Raw genomic sequence first — 21,818 nt, forward strand, 5'->3', positions numbered from 1 at the left:
TCTAGCTTACTGCTAGTCTCATACAGCCAACAAACTACCACATAGAATAACATTATTACTTTCAACACTCAAATACAGTTTAGTGTGATAGTGTAGACCAAGTGAAACAGCGCTGCGTTACCTCACAAGTTTAATTTGTCTATTAAACTGACCTGTGAGAGTAGTAATTCTGCAATTGCGGGTAGTTCGGTATAATTAAATATCCTTATTCCTTTATATCAGCGGGACTCACGTGTGGCGCTGATATCTGTCTCTCATTAGCAATTGCGCCCTGCTTCATACCACAGTCATGTTAAAAACATCAATGTATTCACTCATCCGTAAACATTATTAGATCCATCAGCATGACGACAAGTTCCATAATTCCGCTTATGTGTAATCAACCTACGCATTTGCACATTGTAAGAGGTTAGCGACCCCTAGTGGCAAAAAAATTACATATTGTAGCTTTAAGTTTCACAGACAGAGCTTAGACTATGCCAGGATTAGGCCTTAGTTCAATTAGGACATTCAAGTAGCTTTTATAAATGTACCCTAGAAAATGGCACTGAGATATTTTAAGATATATCAGTACAAGTTGTTTTCAGTTAAAACAGCTAAAATGTGCATTTTTAGTTTGGGACTAACTTAAGCCTTGTCTCTGAAACCGGGGGATTGTTATTGAAAACAAATATAAAAAGAGTGACACATGTTCTTTGCGTTTTGCCAAGTTCAGTGTCTTTATTAAAATCAACATATTAATGATTTATCTCGCATCCAGAGGTGACCAACCCGCAAATGTCCCGGGCTTTAAATCATTCCCTCTTTTGTGAATTTTCATGTCCCTCTTTTGTGAATTTTCATGTGACATTTAAGGTGTCCTTTATGTATGAAAATCTTCCCAGGTGTAAGGTCTCACTCCAGTGTGAATCCTCATGTGAGACTTAAGGTTTCCTTTAGATGTGAAACTTATTTCACATTCAGGACAGGGGAAATGCTGCTCTTCAGAGTGAGTTTTTTTATGCATTTTAAGGAGTCTATATTTTGTAAAAATCTTTCCACATTGAATACATTTCAAATCGTTCTCTCTTTTGTGAATTGTTCTCATGTGGTAATGAAGGGATCCTTCATGTTTATACCACTTTCCACATTGATGGCACTTAAAACACTTTTCCACAGTGTGACATATCATGTGTCCCTTTAGGTCCATTTTAAATTTGAACACATTTTCACATTGGTCACATTTGAAGGGCTTCTGTCTGGAGTGAATAATCAAGTGATTGTTTAGGCGTTTCACTGACGTGAAACTTTTTCCACACTGATGGCATATAAAATGGTTCTCTCTTGAGTGATTTCTTATGTGGTAATTAAGGCCTTCTTTACTTATGAAACGCTTTTCACACTTATCACATGCGAAAGGTCTTTCTCCGGTGTGAATCCTCATGTGAAGCCTTAAACTTCTGTTTTGTGTGAAACTCCTTCCACATTGATCACATGTGAAAAGCATCCCTCCAGTGTGAATCCTCATGTGTTTTTTAAGGACTTGTGGTGTAGTGAACGAGTTTCCACACTGTTGACAGGTGAAAGATCTTTTAGATCCTGCCGCCTTACCTCTATTTTGTGAGAAAGACTTTTCAGGCTGCGAGCGAAGTTTTTCTTCAGTTATGAAATCAGATTTTTCATACTTTTGTTTCTCCTCCATTTCATTTAGTTCTTGACTCTCCTCTTTAAGCGGCATCAGGTCTGAATGGTGAAAAAAGAAAAATACAAGTTAACCCCAATTTGATAAAGCAATAGACATCAAACAAATATTTGTATTCAACGTGCTAAAGGTTAATAATAATATTTGTATCTATATAGTGCCTTTTCAACACCTAAGGTTGCTTTACAAAGATAGGTTTAAGGAACAGAGCCAAAGAAAAATCAATAACAAAGCACAATACACAAACCAAGGGCTGAAGAGTAGTATACAGAAACAGATGACACTTACAAAGTCAGTTTAGAGATACAAACAAAGAGGAATTCAAACAGGACTGAGTAATACAAAAAAATAGAGGAATACTAACAAATAACATATCCATAACAAGGTGCAATTTACAGATTGAGACCTAAAGAGTAATTTTCAGAGAAAAATAGGTTTTTGAAGGAAAGAAGGGAGGATGCTTGACGGATGTCTTGAAGAGCATTCCACAACCTGTGAGCTACAACATTATAAGAACTTACACTCATAGTTACCAGACTAAACTTAGGGGTGACTAACAATTCCGCACTAGAAGATTGTAAGGAATGAACAGGAGCATAAGGCTGATGTATATGTAGGACCAAGGTTATGAAAAGCTTTTAAAGTTCATACGCAAGGAAACAAGAAGCTAAATGAAGGTGATAGAGGATTGAAGTAATGTGCTCATTCTTTCTTATAAGAGTGATCAAGCGGGATGCAGAGTTTCTAAAATTTTAAAATAAAAAAAATAAAAAATCGTTAAATATTTTTAGTTGAAAGGCCATAAAAAAGTGAGTTATACAGTAATCTATTTGAGATGTGACAAAGGCTTCCTGCTGACTAAGAGAGAATTGAATATGAGATATTACGTAGGTGGAAAAAAGCTGTCTTTACCACTTTACCAATGTGATCATTAAATTAAAGAGTGGAATCAAGAAGAACACCAAGATTTCGAACTGTTGTAGAGGGTGTTTTCAAGTCACCACCCAAATCTATCAGTTGGCCAGATAGTTTAGACACAACACATTTAATGCCAATCAGTACTATCTCCATTTTACCAGAGTTAAATTTAAGGTGGTTTGCCTCCAGCCAAAACTTGAGCTCCTTGATACAAGTTGTTAATTTAGGAACACTGAGGTAGGTGGAATGCTAAAAGTAAATCTGTGTCATCAGCAAAACAGTGGAAGTTAAACCCATAGAGTTTGATTATTTGTCCAATTGGTAACATATATATAGTGAAAACAAGAGGGCCCAAGACAGAACCTTGAGGAACACCAGAACTGATACACACTGAAGATTTGGAGGATGATTTGTGTTTCAGGGCTCGTATTTATCAAGTTTCTCAAAGTGCCATTTTAGTCTTAAGTGCTGCAAGTTCATGAAATGTACTCCTACTTTCAAACTTAAGTATAAAAGCAAGTTATCAAATTTCTTAAAGCTAAGAATCACTCTTACTCTCCCAGTTATTTAAGACAGCTCGAGAGGTCTCTCCAGTGGGGGCTTGTGATGGCACTGAGGAGACAGATGTGTGTTAATCTTGGAGGAGAGAAAGAATGTTTTTGAAATGTTTGACAACGACAGTAAATCAAACTGTATCGTTTGGACAGAGCAGGCATCATCTTTGTCAGCGCTGGTTAATGTTAGGCTGAACTTGCCTTTTATAAAATGTTTCCGCTGTTCGACTGATTCAGCAAGCAGTCTTCTTACTCCCACCAGTTCAGTTTTCTTTTGGAATCTATGGTGGCTGATTATAAAACCTAGGCTATATATAAGCAGGTTAGTTAACAGCACACCGGTTTAGAACGTGTAATTATGACATGGTGGAAAACGTGTTTATCTTTCATTTTCTATGTGTATATCATAATGTGTTCTCTTGAAAATTATTCATTGTCAATTGTCAAATGTGTGTTGAATGTCAATTTCTCTTATGGATTTAACCATTCAAATGTAAATTTATCTGAGAATATTCTTAAATAAGGAAATCTATTCAGTGATTGGTCCATGCTAATGTCATTATCCAAAATCCCATTTGTGGCACAGCAAAGTATCGTGAATCATCTGACACTTAAGAATGACACTTAAAGGGGAACTTGGCAACTATTTCAACTCAATAATACCGTTTAGAAATCCTTTGGATGGTTAAATAACCTGTTCTGGTGAGAATGGTGACTTTCCCCGCTCCCCTCAGCGTTCCCAGGCGGAAAACCAACCTTGCAACATGGGGACTAACGTACTTGTTAATTGGAAAAAGGAAGTCTCGTGAGAAGCGAAAACGAGCGAGAAACACAAACTGCTTTACGGCAATTCGACATTAACACACACGCCATATGATACTGTGTATGATGTATTACCCACCTCGGTAGACATAGTTCCACACGATAAAGTTGTCCGGCTCCGATAACAACAAATACACATGAGCAGCGGTAGAAAGTGGGGGAGGGTGCCGCAATTGAGTTATTTTACGACAGTGTTTTGAAATATACGCCCCACAGCTGTAGGGGGAGCTCGTCAAAGGTGAAAAGTCCAGGGGTCAGAAAGTAAAAGTCCTGCCATAAGTTTATTCCACCCATGAACTCAGCCAGCTGATCTCACTAATTAGTTCTACCTACTGGCTGAAAAACTGCTAATTAGCAAATCCAGGTGATTGGAACAAACTACTGAGGACTTTTACTTTCTGAACCTGGACTTTCCACCTCTGGAGCTCGTTGAAAAAACGTGCGACAACAAAAGTGAAAATCAGCAAAGAAATGGCTAGAGTTGCCAAGTTCCCCTTTAAGATTTAGTCCTAAACTTCACTTAAATTTACGACTGAGATGCTTGATAACCAACTTTTAAGCGCAGCTTTGAGCCAATAATTTTTTTACTCTTAAGTCAATTCTTAGCAGTGTTCTTGTGAGTAATTTTCAGAGGCTTGATAAATATGGGCCCTGGTAAACAGAAAATTGTTGCCTCCCTGTCAAATAGGAGGAAAACCAGTCAAAGGCTGTACAAGACTTTCCAATTGCGGAAAGCCGTGACAGGAGTATCTCATGACTAAAAGTGTCAAAAGCAGAGCTAAGGTCTAACAGAAGGAGAGCGCTAAGAGTGCCAGGATCAGAAGCTAGGAGGAGATCATTAAGAACCTTAACTAGAGCTGTTTTTGATACTGTGTAACGGACGAAAGACAGACCGGAAAGCCTCATACATGTTATGTGCTGTTAAATAGGCCTGTAACTGGGAGGCAACAACTTTTTCCTAAAATCTTAGAGAAAAGAGAGGTTTGAAATAGGCCTGTAGCTACTTAGAGATTAAGGATCGAGACCATGCTTTTTAAGAACAGGGCTGACAGCAGCAATCTTAAGCTTAGATGGTACAGTTCCAGAAGACATTGACGTATTAATGAAATAAGTGATGGCTCAAGAGTGTAACCAAAATTTGTAAGGGTGCGACTAAAATTTTTCCTAGGTCGCACTGGTGCACCTAACGTCCTCGCATCCGCTGCCTCTCCACGAACAAAGCGCTTGTTCTCCTTTGACGGAACTCAAACTCATGGTTTGATCATATCGTGGCCTAAACCAATCAGAGACAGGGATGGGGTGGGTGTTTGCCTCTGATTGGCTGTGGTCCAGATATTCCTGTAGGCCTACACAGAGCCATAAAGAGATATAGATATATGAGAAAATTCAACGTCGCCAAAACATCGCAAAAGAAGAGCTGCCATTCACTAAACTTAGATCGGAAATTATTCTGATTAAGAAAAATGGATTAGAGGTGAACCTGCCATACAGCAATGACGTTGTGCCCAATTTAATGGGGTAATAGCCGAAACATTAAAAGAAAAGACGACAGTTGCCATCGCTTGTTTCCACATACATGTCATTTATGATCAACGGTTCAGGAAAGCACTTTTAAACAGTAGCACTTTCTATTTTGAAATGTTCTATTTTGCTTAAAATGTTTTAGTTTGACAGCTCAGTGAATCACTTTAAACATTTTTTTTTAAGATTTTTATTTTTATATACAGTATAATTGTGCTTCAAATAAATAAGTATTTACCTACACCTTATTCTTGTTTAAAATAATTTGCATAATATATATGAATGTATATGGAGCTAACCGTGAAATTGTGGCGCTAAAGGTGACGCAAGCCGAGGAAAAATTTGGGTGCACCTAAATTTTGTGCTGGTGCACCTAAATAAAAAAGTTAGGCGCACCAGTGCAACAGAGGCAAAAAGTTAGTCTGGAGCCCTGTGATGGGTTGTGACAAAGCAGTCAAGCAATTTTTCAGTAAAGAGGTAGGTGCAGGATCAAGAAGACTAGTAAAGGGATTAGACAGCCTGATTATCTCTTCAACCACTGGCTCCAATAGTCAAAACTATTCAGGCTATGAGTAAGGCATAAAGAGTGCAGTAGTGGAAACAGGAAAGTTGTTATGTGGAAAGCAGGGCGGGGCCTAGGGAGGCGAGCGAACGGCTCGAGGCTAGTGACGTGATTGATGATGAGCGCCACCTGCGTGATGCATCCGGCTAGTATCTCTCAGGGAGGACCTTCTGAAGCATAAAAAGAGGACCAACGACAGTGAAGGACAAAAGAGAGGAGCAGGCCTGGAATTTTACGTTTACTTTTTGTTTATGTTTGTGCAGGGGTGTCCGTGAGGGGCTGCCACCATTACTTAGTTTCCTTTTGTATTTGTTTATTATTCAAATTATAATAAAGCCGGTTCCCTCCTCCTTCTTCCCATAACAACATACTTTGTTACATGTTGATATGTGTGAAGCGTTTTACTCTGAAAAAAGTTCAGGAGAGCATTACACGTTTGATCAGAATCCTCAAGAGACTGTACGGGTGGCTGAGTTAATTTTTATAATCATTATAAATAATGTTCTAGGCGTGTTTTTGGACTTATAAATGAATGTAGAAAAATAAGATGATTAAGCAGCATTTAAAGCTACCCTATACTGCTGAATGTATTCATTATATGCCAAGGAGGGAACAGAAAGGCCAGTTTTCTTAAAGCTGTTCTAGACGGTCCCTTAGTTTTCATTGCCAAAAGCTCAGTGTTGAACCAAGGAGCAGTGCGAGAGGATGGAACATATCTAGACTTTAGGGAGGAAATTCATTAAAAATAGTAGAAATACTTTCATAGACATAAAAATGTCATCTGCACTAAAATGACTTAAACAGGCAGAAAGGGGGAGTCACTGATTGCAGTAGAGTATGACAGAGGATCAACCATCTGCCAATCCCAATAATATATCGATAATATACAAATCCAGTGTAAAGCCATGCACATGAGTTGGAAAATCAATAAGTTGCACAAAATTAAAACAGTCCAGGACAGACATGAACTCTGACAAGCATTTAAGGTTGCGATCTGCCAATTGTGTTTGAAGTGTTGAGCATGTGAACGCAATGGCCAGTCAGAAGAGTTTAAGTAATCAGTATCCGCTCAACACCGCTCAAATACTTTTGTTTTAAATGACAAAGTAATGAACATGTTGTAAATAGGAAATTCTAGTGCTCAGTTAGTGAGTTTGCATTGAACTAAATTGATTGACAGCTTCAGTGATTATAAAGACTTTATTTCAACTATTCATTTCCTTCTCTGTTGGCCTCTAGTCAGTTAACTTAGTATGATTGAGTAGAGCTACGTCACACGTAGGCTCACTATTGGCCGACGCTGGTCATGTGGATGATGCGTGTGACTTACAACAACAGAAGTGTACACTATTACACTAGTGAACTGACTCGAGGCCCAGAGAGAAGGAAATGAATAGTTGAAATAAAGTCGTTATTTTTGTTTGTTTTTGCACACAAAAAGTATTCTGGTCATTTGATAAACTTAAGATTGAGCCACTGTAGTCACTTGGACTATTTTAACGATGTCTTTAATGACTTTTCAGGGCTGGCAAGTTTCAATCCCTGAAGAAGCCTAGGGACTAGGGTTGGGCGGTATTACGGTAATATCGTATACCGCGGGGTCTTAAAACAGCAACACCAAAACCGTCATTACCGGCACTTATATATAATATATAAATATAATTTATTCAATGCCTAAAAATGCTAATGTAGTTGTGATCAAGTGACAGTGTGGAGGAGAAAGAGAGAGGCGGTAAATACTGACGAGGCAATTTGTAAATGTTGCAATAAAAAAGGTGACCGCGAGATATGGTAACACCTCTAACCTAATGTCGCATCTCCGAAACAACCACCCACTCACTGCTGCCAGGATGCATTTTGCCCCGAGTTCATTAAATAAGCGCATTAGTTTATATTTGTTAAAATATTATAATGTTATTTTTTTTTACGTTGATAATGAAAACTGAACAGCACGAGTAAGATGGGATGCATCGGGAGTCAGTCATTGACCACTTAATTAAGTTTCATTTTGTAAAAGTTTCACTTGATCTTAATATTTTCACTTGATCTTAATATTTAAACTGAAAAATAACTGAATGCTAATGGTTTGAAGTGATCGTTCACTAATTATGTCATCGTTTATAGTCATGTTGTTCCAAACCTGTATTCTTTCTTACATGGACCACAAAAGGAGATGTTTGGCAGTATATTAGACTGACAGTTTGAGGCAATGCAAGTGAACGGAGAATGAGACTATCATTCTGCCTAACATAATCTCTGGTGTTCATAAGTGATGACAATTTTTCATTTTAACAATCATTTTAACTAACATGTATGACTTCTGAATGTCACACAAACATTTACAATAACATTGAAAATATTAAGTTAGTGTAGCTACTTATTTTTATAACTGAAATATACAAGATTTCAAAATAAATAAAAATAAAATAAAAAAATAATGTCTTTAGAGCACAACTTACATTGTCTGCTGCCCTTTCTAGATATTCTTCATAATTGTACCTTTATGTAAAGTTCTCGCTGTAAGTCTATGCTTTGCTTGTGTTAGCCCACATTTTGTTCTTTAATTGGTTTCATTTTTGTTTGTTTTGTTTTCATTGTTGTTATCATCCCCTATTTTGTATATTATGTTAAAAACATTATAAAATACATAAATATATATCAAAAAGGATAATGTGTAGATTTATGCCTGGCTCACACTAAAGGAGTTTTAGGCCGGTTTATGCCCGATTTCCCCCTCCCGAGAATCTGAGAAAATATTTTGTCGAAGACCTCGATTGGTTCCGATGTTCGACGCATATTATCTTGTAATGTGAGGCGTTCACAGATCGAATCTTGCACCTCCCAATCTGCTCTCACACAAATCGGGCTCGCCCCAATCATATCAAACATGTTTGATATTTATCGGGATGAGCAAGACTGTGATTACGTCAATACTGTCACAATAGCCAATAAGAAACAAGTAGGGCTGTCGTGGTGAAGGAATTTCCATTGAGGTAATTTTGAGTGACTCAACAGCGTGATATGCGGTATTATCTTTATTTATTTATTTATTGCTAAATGAATAAGTGTTACGCTGTTGTTTTGTAGGCACAAAAACTAGCACATGTTCAGTAATGAAACCGAAACTAATAAAAGTGGAGTAAACAGAAGATACAATGTCAAAATAAGGGTCCATATAATATAATAACAGAACACAAACTTGACAATATGCTTGTTAGATCATTGTTATATAACAGTTAGTTCTGATCCTGGAATCGCACCTAAGGAGAGGCTTTCTGCTGATATTTCACCAGTATCATCATTGCTCGTCTCGCCTCTGCACGTTATAGACAGGCTGTCACTCAGTCCACTTACATTATTACGACACTAGGTGGCGGCAAGGGCCTGCCTTTGAGTGAGTTGTTAAACTGTTCATACAACGGAAATGTAAAAAAATTCAGATTCATTCTAAGATATAGGCCTATGTAATGAAACAATCTGTTAATTATTTTAATATTTGATTTTATCTTTGAGCTCCACTTTATAAGGCTCAGCTGAGCAGCAATCCGGCACATGGGCAACGCTGAAGTTGATGCGTCACTTCATAGAGATCAATGGGATTGATTCATTGTATTGACCAGAGCTGACGCCATTCATTAGAAATAACCTATGTTAAAAGGATAGTTCACCCAAAAATGAAAATTCTGTCAGTAATTACTCTCCCTCATGTTGTTCCAACCCCGTAAGACCTTCGTTCATCTTCGGAACACGAATTAAGATATTTTTGATGAAATCTGAGAGATGGATCACTCCTTCATAGGCTTCTTCAGGGATTGAAACTTGCCAGCCCCGAAAAGTCATTGAAGACATCTTTAAAATAGTCCAAGTGACTACAGTGGCTCAATCTTAAGTTTATCAAGCGACGAGAATACTTTTTGTGTGCATAAACAAACAAAAATAACGACTTTATTTCAACTATTCATTTCCTTCTCTGTTGGCCTCTAGTCAGTTAACTTAGTATGATTGAGTAGAGCTATGTCACACGTAGGCTCACTATTGGCCGACGCTGGTCATGTGGATGATGCGTGTGACTTACAACAACAGAAGTGTACACTATTACACTAGTGAACTGACTCGAGGCCCAGAGAGAAGGAAATGAATAGTTGAAATAAAGTAGTTATTTTTGTTTGTTTTTGCACACAAAAAGTATTCTGGTCATTTGATAAACTTAAGATTGAGCCACTGTAGTCACTTGGACTATTTTAACGATGTCTTTAATGACTTTTCAGGGCTGGCAAGTTTCAATCCCTGAAGAAGCCTAGGGACTAGGGTTGGGCGGTATTACGGTAATATCGTATACCGCGGGGTCTTAAAACAGCAACACCAAAACCGTCATTACCGGCACTTATATATAATATATAAATATAATTTATTCAATGCCTAAAAATGCTTATGTAGTTGTGATCAAGTGACAGTGTGGAGGAGAAAGAGAGAGAGAGAAGGGAGAGGCGGTAAATACTGACGAGGCAATTTGTAAATGTTGCAATAAAAAAGGTGACCGCGAGATATGGAAACACCTCTAACCTAATGTCGCATCTCCGAAACAACCACCCACTCACTGCTGCCAGGATGCATTTTGCCCCGAGTTCATTAAATAAGCGCATTAGTTTATATTTGTTAAAATATTATAATGTTATTTTTTTTTACGTTGATAATGAAAACTGAACAGCACGAGTAAGATGGGATGCATCGGGAGTCAGTCATTGACCACTTAATTAAGTTTCATTTTGTAAAAGGCCTTTCTTTAAAGTGAATTTCGTTTTGTATAAATTGTATCTTAATTTTAATAATTTTTTTATCATTCAATTCCCTGGATTTAATTAATAAGAATCAAATATAGCAGACAACATAATCATGACATGATCGTGCGCTGGCGCGCCGCGGTCACTTGCATTGAAATCTCATCATAAATTAACCGAAACTCAGTGTATGCCTCACAGACATGACAGATAAGCCTATATCTAAATAAAGCTTGAAATTTCATTAAACGAAACAATTCAAAACGAAAAGAAATAGGCCACTCGCTGATTATTTAATCCATGATGTGCATTTCTCTCTATGCGCGTTCATACGGAAATGGCGATCATCAAATTCATTAAACGAAACAATTCAAAAGGAAAAGAAATAAAGGCAGCATACTCTCTGATTAATCAATGATTTCTCTCTATAGGCGCCTTCACTACGGAGATATCAATCGTCAATTTCTTTAAACGAAACAATTCAAAACGAAAAGAAAAAGGCTAGCCTATACCTTCTGATTATGTAATCCATGATTTGCATTTCTCTCTATATATGCGCGTTCACTAGGTGATGGCGATCGTCAACTTAATCTTTGCAGCAGACACTGACAGAAAAGTTGTATTTATAAAAATCAATGGACGCGTCACCGGATTTACAAATGCACTTCTTGCTTGTTGCTTGTTAATTTAATTTAAATTAATTAATAAAATGAATAATTTAATTGTCATAATTAAAATAATTAAATATTATTAAGTGTCCCATTTTTGCTCACTTATAAATAGTATTTATATCTACCACCCCCTCAGCACCTGGGTTAAAACATTATTTGGCTCCACCATATTTCAACGGCCCACATATTAAAAATAGTCGAGTCTAAATAGGGCTCCGGCTCATAATTACATTTAATGCCGTCAGCCGGGATCAGACACAACGTGCACGGGTTGGGCTTGATTTTTGTTTTGTTTTGTTTTTGCCCGATCTGGTATTCAGTTTCTGAACGGTGTAGGCACAAGCCAACAGTTTGGTGACGCTGTCTGAGCCTTATGTCATAATTTTTAATTAGTCACGGTAATACCGTATACCCCGGTAAAATAGGGAGGAGGTTTGACGGTATCAAAATTTGGATACCGCCCAAGCCTACTAGGGACTAGTATGGAGGAGTGATCCAGCTTTCAATTTCATCAAAAATATATTCATTCGTGTTCCGAAGATGAACGAAGGTCTTACGGGGTTGGAAGAACATGAGGGAGAGTAAATACTGACAGAATTTTCATTTTTGGGTGAACTATCCCTTTAAAAGGATAATTGTTTTTTGAAGATTTCGCTTTCCTTGGCACGGCAACCTTTTCACGAATATGATTTATGAAGGACAGATATTTAGTTTACATCCACTTTTCTGCTTCCGAAAAATATATATATATTTTTTTTTTTTTTTTTTCAGCGTGAGATCATATGACCATGATGGAATCATATCAAGGCGCTTCCTCTGGCACGATAATCTTAATAACATTTTGTAGTGTGTGATTGAAGCGCTGCGATTTTCAAATCTTGTAGTGTGAGCATGTTTAAGATTTGAGGGAAGAAAATCTGCAAAGATTCTCCTTAAAGGGTCACTCCACCCATTTGCATTAAGATTTCCATTGTCAGAAATCCAGTCATACTATTGAATGGTCGTGCAACACTCTTTCATTTTCCCCTGAGACGAGAGAAATCCATTATTTACCCTTTTCACTTCCTCCTACAATGACGCAAAAATCGTCATTTTACGTAATTGTAGGAGGAAGTGTAAAAGGGGGGGATTTCTGTGAAGACTACAAGCACTAGTTCCCACCCTTTCAAACCCGCCCATAGGGGGTTGGACCTAATGCGCTAACAGACCTATCACAGATCATTGCCGGTGCGTTTGATTTCACCGGCAGAAACTTTTTGAAAATATGGACGAAGGTACTGAATACGCAGACGGATGCATTATGGAGGATCTGGATTTTGACGAAGTGATGGTAGAAACGGATGTTCGTGGCTACCTTTATACCACAGTATAGCGACGAACAGCTGAGGGCTATGGAGGAACCGGAGGCGGCTGAAGCTGCTGTCACCACAGCCGACGAGACGAGGACGAGGAGCCCGCAATGGCTCGAGCTGGGGCAGATTGGTGGTGCCTGTGCTCTCACTGTGTGCCAATGGACACAGAACAAGAGTCTGTCTGCTGCCGAGAATTCCAGCGGTGCTACGGAATCGGAGGATGACACGGACGTGTGTGTTGTTGCTCACCCGAGTTTCGCACCCCATATGGATACCGGCGTCCTGGAGACCTTCTTTAGAATACCTAACGTCAACTGGCAACGTCAGCCAAAGCCTACAGGGTCAAATGGTCGTCTTTCTGTAAAGTAAGTTTATTTTCATTTTGTTAACACGCTAACGTGGGAGGTTCATTGCACAAATATCTTGCAGTTAAGCTAGCTACTGTAGTGGGAGTGGTCTGCGGAGCTGAGCATTGCAATGCACTATGGGGATTGTTGTCTACAATCCACAAGCACTAAAAAGTCATTTTCTGCCTTTTATCGGCCAAGAAGGTCCCAAATTAGAAATGTATGATACTATTCTACTACATATATGACCCACTTTCAATACATATTCATTTCTCCACCGGTGGAATGACCCTTTAAAGGGGTCATATAATGCCATTTTTGTACAAGTTAATATGAATCTTTAAGGGTCAAAATGAAAACTTTGTAATATGCTTTTATTAAAAATTCTCATTAGTACGAGTAAGAAAACTTTCATTTTACCTGGTCAAAAACAGGTCTGTTTTCAGCACGCCGTTTCAGTGCATATGCCTTTAAATGATAATGAGCTTGCTGACTCCGCCCCTCTGTTTTGTGGGGCTTTTTGACAACACACGTGGAGTGTTGCCTTGACAACAGTTGAGGGTATATTTTGGAACAAGAATGGCAGCGGGAGTCTCTGAGGAAACATCTGTTCAACCATACCAATTTGAACCGGAGTCGGACTAGGAACAAGATGACGGCCCCAAAGAAGTTCAACAATTAAGGCTCGAACAGGCCGTTTCAGAATGGTTGTAACGTAATGTCACTCTGATCTATTTTTGTATGTACTGGCAGGGTAGAGTAGTGAGATACAGACGCTATGCGTTTACTGATGTATAGGTTAGTTCGTTGACAGATTGATGTTGAAAAACGTTTTTTGGTAAATGTAGGCTTGTCAGTCATGTGTGTAAACAAGACTAAACATTAGCCGCATTCATCGTGAAGCGTGCAAGCGATTTGCAAAAATTAATATTTAAAGGTTAATAAAACGTTACACTTCTGGGGGTGCAGCAGGAACACGAATAGTTGGTACCAGCTTCTTAGCAAAACCAGATTTACACTGACACTTGTTTATAAAGCAGTCTGGTGAGAAATGATTAGCGCAAACATAAAAGCATTTACATTGATCGTTGGGAATATTCCCTTCAAATATAAAACTCAGCCACTGCGTCTTCAGCGGTTCGGATTTAGGAACATTAAAATGACTGCTGTGTTCCTTATTACACCCAAGAACAGAACACCACAATCGCTTAGACGCCATTCTGCTCCAGTGTATCAACAATGGCGGACTATGATGACAGCTCCCTCAGGGCGGGTCTGTGTTGAAACGCTGAGTTGAAAGGAGATTAAAACAAAAACACTGGATGGATTTTTATCATTATATGATGGTTGTGTACTAGGGATGGGACGATTACCGGTTTTACTATAAACCACGATAAAATGTACTGACGGTTAGTAATATCGTTTAAAATTCAATTATCATTAAAACCGTGTTTGGTTATCGCGATTTTAATAACTCACTATAAATCCTGTCCAGCCAGCAACAGTCTGACGCAGGCGCACAATGTTGGGTTTTTTTTTTATTCGAGAAGGAATGGCGGAAGGCAGTGACCGTGTTCGGGAGATTTTTCAGCCTTTTAAGAGGACCAAATCTGAGGTGTGGTCATATTTTGGCATTTACAAAAATCCTGAGGGAAACTTAATCGAGGATGGTTACTCTGTCTGCAGAACATGCACAAAAAAAGTCGCAGTGATAGGGGTAAACACTTCAAATCTGCTGAGTCGTCCTGTGTGACCATCATCCACTGTTGTAGCGAACGCAAGGCAAGTTAACTTTGATCTCAATACTAAAACTACAAATGTTGTTTTGAGTTGACATATTTTATCTCACTCACTTGAAATAAACTTGAAGCTTCCGCGAAGAAAAGTTTGCAGCAAGTGGCTTTGAGCCAAAGACGAACGAATAAGTTCAAACAAGACTATTAAGAGTGACATTTAAGAGATAATAATGTATATTCATTGTACACTTATAACACCGATTTTTTTTTTTACCACATAATTACGGGGACATTTTGAATAGAGATTAATGTCTCTATTCTTAGCTGTTAAATCCATTTAGCGTACAAAGCTCGTCCAGACAATATGATCACAACAATATTATCAAATTCTGTAAACAATAAATCAATAATTGTGAGGAGAAAATTTCATTTTCAATACAATCAAAAACGGAGACGCAAGATGACAAGTTGTATTTGAATGAAATGAGAACGCGCGTCCGTTGTGATACATGGATGTGCGCTGTTATAATATGTTGCTATAGACGACGGTCATCATAAGGAAGAAAATCAAAATGCCCCAGAATAGAATCTTGCTTTAAAAAGTGATAGAGCTGCTTGTTTTATTTGTTGTTTGTTGATTCTCAAATATTAAACTTGTTGAAATGTTTTCAGTGTGAGCATCAGTTCTTTTTTAACACTTTCATCTTGTTTTAACAAAACCGTGATAATATTGATAATCACGATAATTTCGGTCACTATAATCGTGATATGAAATTTTCATACCGTCCCATCCCTATTGTGTACAGGCACTGCCAACACACATTTCAGTACAATCAACTTGTAAAAGTACATATACCATTATATGACCCCTTTAAATGTGTGCTGCAACCAGATTTCAAAATCGGTTAGGATATTAAAACTCATGTAGTGTGAGCCAGGCATTAGATCTTTCCTGATTCACTCTCACGCTAAGATTATCTACAGATGGATTACAGGGATAGTCAACCCTGCAATGAAAATTAAGTAATAAATTACTCACCCCTTTGTTGTTCACTGCCATTATATGGATGAGCTTTTATTTTTTTAATTCTCCTCTAATGTTCCATAAAATAAAAAATTACATATGGCATCAGAACAACCCCAGGTTGAGTAATTTATGATTTCTTTTTTAATTTTAAGGTTAAATATCCCAGTAATGTATTATTTACTTATGATTATATTAGCGTTCATAAGTAACTCATGTATTTTTATTTTATTTTAAAGTGGATAAAATAATTACAGTTTAATAGTTCTAATAGATTTGCTATATACTTTAACTCTATTATTGACACAGATTACCTAAATTTAAGTGCTCTACATCTTGTAAAATGACATTTATCTCCTAAAAGCATGGATTTAACCCCATAATCCAGTGTCTTTGGTGATGATGACATTAAGACAATTGTAATTTTTTTTTTTAACTAATCAGCTTTAATTGTGGCACTCATATGACTGGATTTTCCATATTCTTAATTTAATCTTTATATGTTCATTTTGGTTCATGTCACTTTACAAAATAAACATTTATTTGTTTAAATACAAAAATTTTAATTTGGAAAAAATACGATCTTCTGCATTAAGATAAAAGAAAAAACCAACCTGTTTGTTCCTCAGTTTCTTCATGTTTCACTCTGAATGGTTCTGAAATTGTCATCTCTTCAGTCTCCTCTTTAATAAATGCCATCTTGAAAACAATGTCACGTAGATCTCAGTTGTTTCACCAAGAGTTTCTTGTTCCTAAATGTTAGGACATTTTAATTTTAATACGAGGAAACAATTAATATAAATAAATAAAAATCCCAAACCTATTTTTTTATCGTATAAATGCACTTTAGTCACAGACAAATATCTTAAGGGAAATTTAAGAGATACAGTTCATGTAACGCTTCATAGTTCAGTTTTCAGACAGAAATATATATAATTAAATATATAAATAAAAGTGTGTAATATAATAATCATTTCTAAAGTGACGATTTAGAAACTAAATGATAGAAAACGCGAATTATCCATTAACTTTACCGTTAACTGAAAACTGAACTGTAAGGAGTCACACGGCACCTTACATAATAATCCATTAATTTCACATTACTTTTATAAACTATACGTAAATTTGTATCGATTATTTCACCTCAAATACTTTAAGAGTTCAAAAACTCTAAATTTGTTGAACGTTTAGATGTGCAGCGTCGTCTTCTTCTTCTTCTTCTTCTTCTTCTTGAGTTGTATGGCGGTTCAACAAACCAACTTAAAATACGCATTTCCGCCCCATACTGGTCTGGAGTGTTGGGCGTACATAGGTTTAACTGTAAGAATATAACAAGGGATAAGGGAAAAGAAAAGGAAAGAAAAACATATGAGAAAAAATAAAATAAAACATTTTATATTCCATCCAGTATTCCTGTCTTTTTTAAAATAAAAAACAATTAAACAATTGACCCTTCGCTAAGCCACGCCCGAAAACCGCCACTGGCCAATCGTGTCTTAGCAACCGTAACTAGGCGCGGGAGGTCTGGCAAGCTTTCGAGCGAGGGAAACATGCCGAAGCGTTGTGCGTATGGATTGTGCAAATCTGATACCCGATATCCTAAAAGTTTGGACGGGGGAGTGTAATTTTTTTTCTACCCGAAAATCTAAAAGCCAAGGGGAGAAAGGATGTGCATGGATCAGCAGTGTGGGAGACCCCATTCACAACTAAGTGTCGACAGGATTAACAAAAACACATGATTGGAAGTTGGAAATAATTACGGTTCTTTGTTCATAATGCACATGTTTTAACGTAAAATACTAAAAAATACTAAAAAAAAGTAGTAAAAAAATTACTAATTATCTCATTGGGAATGTCTGACACCGGTGCATAAAATGAAACTGAAAATCACATTGTATTTGATACAAAACTAAAGACTAAAAAAAATGAAAAAATAACAAAGTCATAACTGAAACTATTTTCAAAGTATTTCATTTTCTCCATAGGGAAATAGTTTTTTTTTTTTTTTTGCAAAAACGTATAAACCGTTAAAGACAGGTCTACTGTAAGTAGACATACTCTTACAGTTAGCCTGGTGAGACGCACACAGCCGCCCTATCCTGGCCGGGATGGATGAGAGGCAGACACGGAGCTCCTGGTCCACAGTCCTCAGTCGCTCCCTGTACTTGTTCTTGATGTACGTCAGGCTTGTAAAGCTCAGTTCGCACAGATAAGTTGTGGAGAAGGGTAGCAAAATAGCAACTGCGCTACTTGAAGCCACTGGATACTCTTTTTTCACTGAAATCCAAAACCTGTCCAATTCCATGTCACCAAATCTCATTTTCAATGTGCGGTCTTCCCTGATCTCCATCAGTTGCTCCTGTGTTGGCAGTGGCCAGTCCTTTGCGCTCTCCAGCGCGCTTGAACTCCAAGGATCACGGACCCAGTCAAACTGTGCATAAGACTCCGATGGAAAATAATGATTAAATCGCTCATCGAGAGATTTCAGATGCTGGGTTATGAGATCAGAAAGTGTACTGCTGTTTACATGCACATTGCACAGGGGAAACATATCCAGCCTGCCCTGTCCCACAAAGGAACGCCAGAGTGTGAGCTTAGATCTGAAGCCACGCAGTTTGTCAGACGAGGAGAGGAGGTTTTCTTCTTTGCCTTGCATTTTAATGTTCAGCTCATTGAGGTGTTTAAAGATGTCATCCAAATACGCGAGTTTTAGGCATCATTGCTCATCTGCGAGCAGCTCTGCATATGCAGATTTTTCTTCTGTCAAGAAGACTCTGAGTTCTTCTCTTAACTCGCACAATCTACCCAAAACCTTCCCCCGTGACAGCCAGCGGACTGCCGTGTGTAGCAACAAGCTCTGATGCTCTGCCCACATTTCCTCGCACAGAATCGAAAACAGACGGCTCTTTAACGGGCGCGCCTTTATGAAATTAACAATGTCGAATGCTCTGTCAAGCACGTCCGAAAGTTCTTTTGGGAGCGTCTTTGCAGCAAGTGCCTGTGAAGGAAGCAGTGGGTTGTTCGGATGTTAGGGTTTTGCTGCTTTGCCCTGCTAATGAAACCTTTGGCACAGCCCGTCGTTGCAGCTGCACCATCAGTACAGATACTAATACAGTTCTTCCAACTCAATCCTCCCTTTTCAAGATACTCAGTTGTCACACGATAAATTTCTTCTCCTGATGTTTTGTTTGGCAGCGGTTTGCAAAATAAAAAATTCTCTCTAATACGGTCCCCATCCACAAACCGAACATTTGCCAAGAGCTGAGCGTGCCCACTCACGTCCGTTGACTCATCAAGTTGTAAAGAAAAATGTCCACTTGTCTTGATTTTCCCCAAAACGACATCTTCAATGTCTACAGACATGTCATTGATTCGCCTCCCTATTGTACAATCCGACAGCGGGACCTTTGAAATTTCTTTTGCAGCTTGAGGCCCTAGCATTTTGTTCACTATTGCTGTACATGCTGGCATAATTACAGTTTCTGCAATAGTGTGAGGCGTCTTTGTTTTAGCTACTATTTCAGCTACAAGGTAGCTATCTTCCAGTGCCCTCTCCGAGACTTTAGCGGATTTAATCATCATTTGTTCCTGACGGCTTTATTGACTTTTCATTCTAACAAAATATTCAGGATCCTTGTCAGCAAGTGATGGATGATTGGTGGTCAGGTGTCTTTTAAGTTTGCTCGGAACCATCCCTTGGTTTGACAGTTTCATCCCACATATTAGACACAAAGGGAGAGGGCATGTTGCATCCCCAGTACTGATGAAGCCAAATTTTAGGTAACTGTCGTTGTATGTTCTCTTTTTAGCCTTTTCTAACGTTACCTTTGCGACCTTTGGTGCCGACTCAGAGCTGGTGGAGGAAGTAGTAGGCTGAGGCTCCATTTCACAGTAAAAACTGTCCGGTTCTTGTGGGGCTTTTCTTTTTAAAAAACGATCCATGATGCTGTTGCTTGTTTCTTGCTCTTTGTGAAATCAAATGTATTTTCACGGTTAAATGATAAAACAAATGTAGCAAAGGCACGTGCAGTTGGGGGGGGGGGGGGGGGGGTGGCTTTGGGTGCTCGAGCCCCTGCCCTATTTCAAAATTAATCAAAAGTGCCCTTCTCAAACATATATCAATGATAATATTGTGGTCAATAAAAAAAATTGCTTATAATTAACATGACAATGTGTACAAAACTAAAGTGGCCTAAATTCACGTTTATTTTTACGTTTCTGTCAGTCTGAGGTGTTGTTGCTATATCGCGTTGCTATGGGTTGCGTCACTTGCGTCAAGTTGTGTGTGTGTCTTGCTTCGGTCTTGTGAGACGGATTTTTATGGTTAATTTTATATATATTTATCTAAAATGAATTTACAATTTTATTGATACGTTCATATGTTTAAAAAGAAGAAGAATGTATTCATGTAAATTCAAATATATTTATATATGAAATGTCAGGGTTTAAAAAAAAATATTTAGATAGATAAGTTAGAGCTGCACAGTTAATCATTAAAAGATTGCGATCTTGAATGAAACATTGACGCGACCTTATTCCTTAAATGACATTGATTCGCCTGTCTATTAAACCTTCGACAAGTAGCCTGAACATTCAAATCTGTGTTGGTGCTGGAGCTGACCTAGAGAGACCATGTAGGGCTGCACGATTTGGGGGAAAAGTCACATTGCGATTATTGAGGTCAATATTGCGACTGCGATATAATAAACAATTGGTTTGAGTCAACTTGCTTGGTTCTCAAGTAAAATGCACACATTAGTGATAATGCTGAAATGTGTATTTCTCAACAACTAAATGCAGTGTTTTCAACATTTTTTTTGTACAAAATTGAATAGTGACATATTTTCATTACTGCAAACTTGTTATTGTTTCAATAGTACAATAGTATAAAATAAATGTCATATTTACCTGTGCCCTTACTGTCTAACAGGTAGGACACAGAAATTGAACAAAGTTATCAAACAGTCTGCACTGCATAAATTATAAATTAAATATAGAATAATCCTTATTAAAGCTACAAAACTTCTTTAGTCAAGAGCAGTGAGTAATTTTCTCTGTTCCCTTTGTTCTTTGATTAAGGGACCTTTCACTAGCACTTTTGGTGCGCACCCGGGTTCGAATAACGTCAGAGTTCGGTTCGTTTGGATGATGTGAACGTCACCTCGACGCGTAGTTAAAATTTTTTGGAGGTGCACGTCGAGCTACGGCTGAGGGGTCGGAGTGGGGTTCGCGGCGACGCAGAGGGGTCTGCGTGGGTATACGCCGTCGATTCGACGCAGAAGCTTAAAACTGGCTTTACCTTGACGAAAAGCGGGATTGACCCAGTGCAAGCACAGAGATGATTTATGCTTCCTGCATAAATTGTCTTCATAACAAAGTTACTGAGTTCACATTTGAAAACCAATTAGCCAGACAGCAAGCCAACATTGAATAAACATTGTTTTTCCATCTGAATCATCATTATGGTTGTTATTGAAATTTCAATGGAAAATTAACGGAGAACACCGGCGTAACCAACGCTAGCAGTGCTCCCCATAGCGCTACCCAAAGAAGTGACCGCGGCGTGCCAGAATTACACAGAAAACATGACTTACTTTACTTTATTCAATGCAGAACTATCTCGAGTTGTACCTGGGAATGCCGATTAGACCATCTCGTCGTAATACAAATCCAAAATATGGATGTATTAGTGCTTATGCGATATCACGATATTTGCGCGCACTGTTATAGCATAGCCTAGGTTATAGCGCCTGACAACCAGGCCTGTCGTCAAGGGGGGATTCGTTTCATATAGCCCCACGTTACATACTTCATCTCGCTGCACGAATGTACAAATAAATATAATCTCCTGT

At 38.1% G+C, this 21,818-nt stretch overlaps 1 protein-coding gene across 1 annotated transcript; it reads right to left on the reverse strand.

The window, feature by feature from the left end:
* Positions 1-691: 691 nt before the first annotated feature.
* Positions 692-17,207, reverse strand: LOC143732145 (uncharacterized). The gene is made up of 3 exons (XM_077222889.1): positions 17,110-17,207; positions 16,581-16,718; positions 692-1,722 (listed from the first exon to the last, which is right to left on the reverse strand). The coding sequence occupies exons 2-3, from the start codon at positions 16,663-16,665 to the stop codon at positions 863-865; spliced, it is 945 nt and encodes a 314-aa protein (XP_077079004.1). The 5' UTR covers positions 16,666-16,718; positions 17,110-17,207; the 3' UTR covers positions 692-862.
* Between the last annotated feature and the right edge of the window lie 4,611 nt (positions 17,208-21,818).

This window comes from Siphateles boraxobius, unplaced genomic scaffold (assembly GCF_051911475.1).
Source record: "Siphateles boraxobius isolate OS27281-9 unplaced genomic scaffold, OSU_SipBor_1 9, whole genome shotgun sequence".
NCBI lineage: Eukaryota > Metazoa > Chordata > Actinopteri > Cypriniformes > Leuciscidae > Siphateles > Siphateles boraxobius.

Bases quoted from the DNA above. Each gene is read 5' to 3' on its own strand.
- LOC143732145 (XM_077222889.1), bottom strand. From the start codon at position 16,665: ATGGCATTTATTAAAGAGGAGACTGAAGAGATGACAATTTCAGAACCA. The intron at 1,723-16,580 runs GTTGGTTTTTTC...TTCACCATTCAG, and splicing joins AGAAACTGAGGAACAAACAG to ACCTGATGCCGCTTAAAGAG.